At 28.6% G+C, this 3,844-nt stretch overlaps 1 protein-coding gene across 1 annotated transcript; it reads left to right on the top strand.

The window, feature by feature from the left end:
- Nucleotides 1–667: 667 nt before the first annotated feature.
- On the top strand, nucleotides 668–1,489 carry LOC111306312 (uncharacterized). Its single transcript, XM_022904209.2, has one exon. It carries the CDS (start codon nucleotides 782–784, stop codon nucleotides 1,271–1,273), a length of 492 nt encoding a protein of 163 aa, XP_022759944.2. The 5' UTR covers nucleotides 668–781; the 3' UTR covers nucleotides 1,274–1,489.
- The last annotated feature ends 2,355 nt before the right edge of the window (nucleotides 1,490–3,844 follow it).

The raw sequence follows: 3,844 nt of genomic DNA, 5'->3' as shown, positions 1-3,844 counted from the left end.
GTAAAAAAATTTAAATTACAACTTAATTTGATTTTTTTATTTAATTTTTCATGCAACCAACTATTACAAAATATGAAATATAAGGCTTAATGTGTTATTGGTATCGTTTAAGATAAATTTCTAAAAATGTTTCACTTAAAAAAGTTCTTTTTTTTCTTTTCCATTTTTGTATAATTTGAAACAACTACTCTAGTTACAAAACTAAATACCATTAGTAACTAATTAAAAATTTTTTACCTAAAAAAAAAGAACTTTTGTGTTTCTGGTTGGATTTATCCGGATTGAATCATTCTTGAACAATTTAATATATTCTAAATTTGTCAAATAAAGTTTAAGCAAAAATATTCCAAACTTTAGAATATTGAACCATTTAAATATTTTATATTTTAGGTATTTTTCTAGCTAGCCTCCATTTGCTGTTTGAATAAACCCAACCTCTTTCTCCAAACCATGGCCTTTTGAAGACTTTCGTCCGACTAGTGCAGTCCCCATCCATTGCTCCAAGCTTAAAATTCCAAAGCCCCTCATTGCCTTCCACGTGTCGAATAAATGATCAAATTACCAAACAGGCCCACACACATACCGGTAATCACCACTCCACAATCCAAACAAAATGCTCTCCCCTTTACCCTTTTTAAAAAAAAATATAAATAAAAAATAAATCTGGTAATTTTTTTAATTAATAATACAAAGAATCAAATGCTAACTGTTTTCTTTTTCTTTAGATCTCACTCTCTCTAAATGCCCCGGCTTTCCAGAGAGAGAAACACGCTTCAAAGAAATGGCGACTCTTCACAAATTCAAGCTTCTGGCGACGCAGTGTGCCGTCGCTGGGAGCCCAGGTCGTAGTCCCACCAGCAGCCCCGTAGTCCACCTCCGCCGTCGCAAAACCCTCCGCATGCTCCTTAACCGCTCTTCCGCCCCCGAACGTCGCCGTTTTCACCGACGCCACGACGACAGCTTCGATCCTCCTCCTCCCCCACCTACGCAACCGCAAACCACCTCCAACGCCGACAGCAAGAAAAACTCCAACGGGAAAAAAAGCAGGCGAAAATTAAAGGAACTCTTCGTGGCGTCGCCGCCGTTTGAAGAAAGAGATAGTAACAACAAAAGCTGTGAAGAAGAAACAGAAGATTTATTGCCGGTTACCGTTAACTCCAGTGATGGGATTTCAAGTCGGGGCTCCGGTTCCTTGAGACCCGTAACGGCTTCGTTTCGATACAGGTTATTAAGGAGAGCTTGGCGACCGATGCTAGTTACTATTCCAGAGTAAATTATACTATATTTTTCAATTTTTGATAATTTTGAATTGAAATTAAATCTAAAATTATGTGCAAAAAAATGTAGCGTTTTTGTTAAGTGATTTTTTGGTATTTGTTTTTCTGTGTAACTTTTTTGTTGTTTTTTTTTCTTTTTTTTTTAATTATATTGGAATATTATAATTTTTGGAAGAAAAAGAATGGAATTAAAATTTTGTTAGCTTTAGAGATAGAGACCGTAGTGTGCTAACGTGCGCTTGGTTCGTTGATGATGCTAAAGTGAACCTGCAAGTGGTTTTGGCACAACTGTAAATCACATCAAGGTAGCAATAAAGCGCCTTTCTTTTAGATTTAGTAAAGCAAAAGGTAAAAAAAAAAAAGGAAAGGAAAGAAAGAAACAAGGGTTTTAGTTTTCATTTGGTTAAAATGTGTAGTAGGAGCTTTTTGTATTTTTCGATTTTTAGAAATTTAATTTTTATAATATTATCTGAAAATTTTAATTTTTGTGCATTGTTAATGATTAAATTAAAATTTTTAAAAAGTAATATTACAAGAATTAAATTGTTTTAAATAATGTTAAAAGAATTAAAATTTTTAAAATTAAAGAGTACAAGGAATTATATATGACATATTTTGATCTTTTGATTTCAATTATCTTAAAATTTTAATTCAAAATTGGAAAGCCTTTGGCCAGAGAAAATGTATGATTGGGTCATATCATTTTGCTAATTGTTTTGTCTATTTGGGGATAGCATTAGAGTAGCAATAGCATGTCTGAGTGATGAGAAATAGATCTTAAATTAGTTAGTGGTTTACATAAAGAAACACTAAGAATAGATTCTTTAAAGCCAAGGGGTAAAGAGTTGCTATGAAGCAAAAGGGGTTTAGTGGCTTTTCAATATATTGTTAGAGGGGTTTTCTACAAGGGTGAGGGAAAAAAATTAGAAAATCAAAATGATTGCGATAGGATCAAATTGGTTTTTTATTTGGTTCAATTTTGATGGGAGGTTAAATATTTCAGTTCGTTCTAATGATTTTCTTATCATGAAATAAAAATTAAAAAATATTTGAATAGAATCAAATTATTTTTTTAATTTTTATATAAATTTTAAATTTTATAAAATAAAATAAATTTACTAAAATATATTAAAAATAATATGAAAATAATAACAAATAATTTAAAATTTGTAATTATCAAAAATTAATAAATGGAATTGAACTAAATTAGTAAAATTTATTTAAGATCAATTAGGTTTAAGAAAAGATTGGTTTGAATTTTTAAAATTTAGAATATCATCACCACCTATTTGTGAAATTCATCCATACTAAGACTTTGTTATTAAACCAAAAAACCTATGCAAGTAGTGGTAACCATTTTACTACAACTACACGAAACCAATATTAATTATTTTGTAATCCTGCTCTAATTAATTGAACCAAAATACTTAAATGTTATTATTATTTTTTTTGAATAAGTATTTTCTTAATTTGAAATGGGGGAGCATGAATTTATGGGAATAAGATGTGGGGTAAATGATCATTAAAAAATGTTAGAGATCATGAAGACAAGCATAAGACAAAGATATGAGGAAATTAATAATTTTTAATGAAAAGCAGTGACTGAGAATTGCAGTTTCCATTTGTTGATGTTTCAGATGAAAGATGTTGAATAATAATCATAACAAAGATTTTTTTTTTTCAATTGCATTTATAATACATTGCCAGTGTACTTGTACGTTATAATTGCATATAATTAATAGTATACATAGGACCCCGAATGTGTAGTTTTGGGATGACTATTTAATTTAGTAGTATTTGTTTTATACACCCATTTTGGGATTTCCAAAATCATGATGTTGAGCACTTGTCCTACTTGGTAATCATGGAATTTTCAAGTTTAAGTGATCATGCTTGTTTAAATTCATATTTCGAGAGCATAAACAATTGACATTTTGGTGTGGAGCTATTGTTTATTGAAAAATGCTTAAAATGATTAATTTATTTAGAGTCATTGAATCGACCCAATCACCAATCAGAGTTCATGTGTTGTATGAATAGGAAGCAAGAGAAATCATTTAATATAATAGAATGCGTAGATAATTCATTTTGTTCGGAATTTTTTTTATATTCAATGAATTTTGAATATTATTTCAATAATAGCTTGTGAAATTGTTTCATCCAATTTTAATTCAAATTTAAAGATTTAAAAGTGTTTTTTAATTTATTTTTATTTTATTATTTGGTAAAAAATAAGCATAAATTTTGAACTTTTTTTTAAAGATTGTGATTTTATTTATATTTGAAATTTAAAACTTGAGTTGATTTTGATAATTTTTGAGAATCAAGTTTTTACAAAAAAAAATTTAACATAATCTTAATAGATTAAGTTTGTATTAAAATTTTTTATATTGAAAAAAAAACTCAATCCTTAAATAGAAGCTAAATTACAAGCTCAAAAAAAAAAAAAAAAAAAAAACAATACAATCAACAATCATCAAGCAATACACAATAAAAATAACAAATAGAAAACTTTGAGTTTTGAGGGAGAAATCCTCAGGCAAAGGAAAAAATTAAAATCAATAAGC

Source organism: Durio zibethinus, chromosome 21 (genome assembly GCF_047325235.1).
Source record: "Durio zibethinus cultivar Kanyao isolate XHJ-2024 chromosome 21, ASM4732523v1, whole genome shotgun sequence".
Lineage (NCBI taxonomy): Eukaryota > Viridiplantae > Streptophyta > Magnoliopsida > Malvales > Malvaceae > Durio > Durio zibethinus.
The sequence above is the reverse complement of the archived record's forward strand: the minus strand, read 5'-3'. Positions and strand labels throughout refer to the sequence as shown.

Bases quoted from the DNA above. Each gene is read 5' to 3' on its own strand.
- LOC111306312 (XM_022904209.2), top strand. From the start codon at position 782: ATGGCGACTCTTCACAAATTCAAGCTTCTGGCGACGCAGTGTGCCGTC.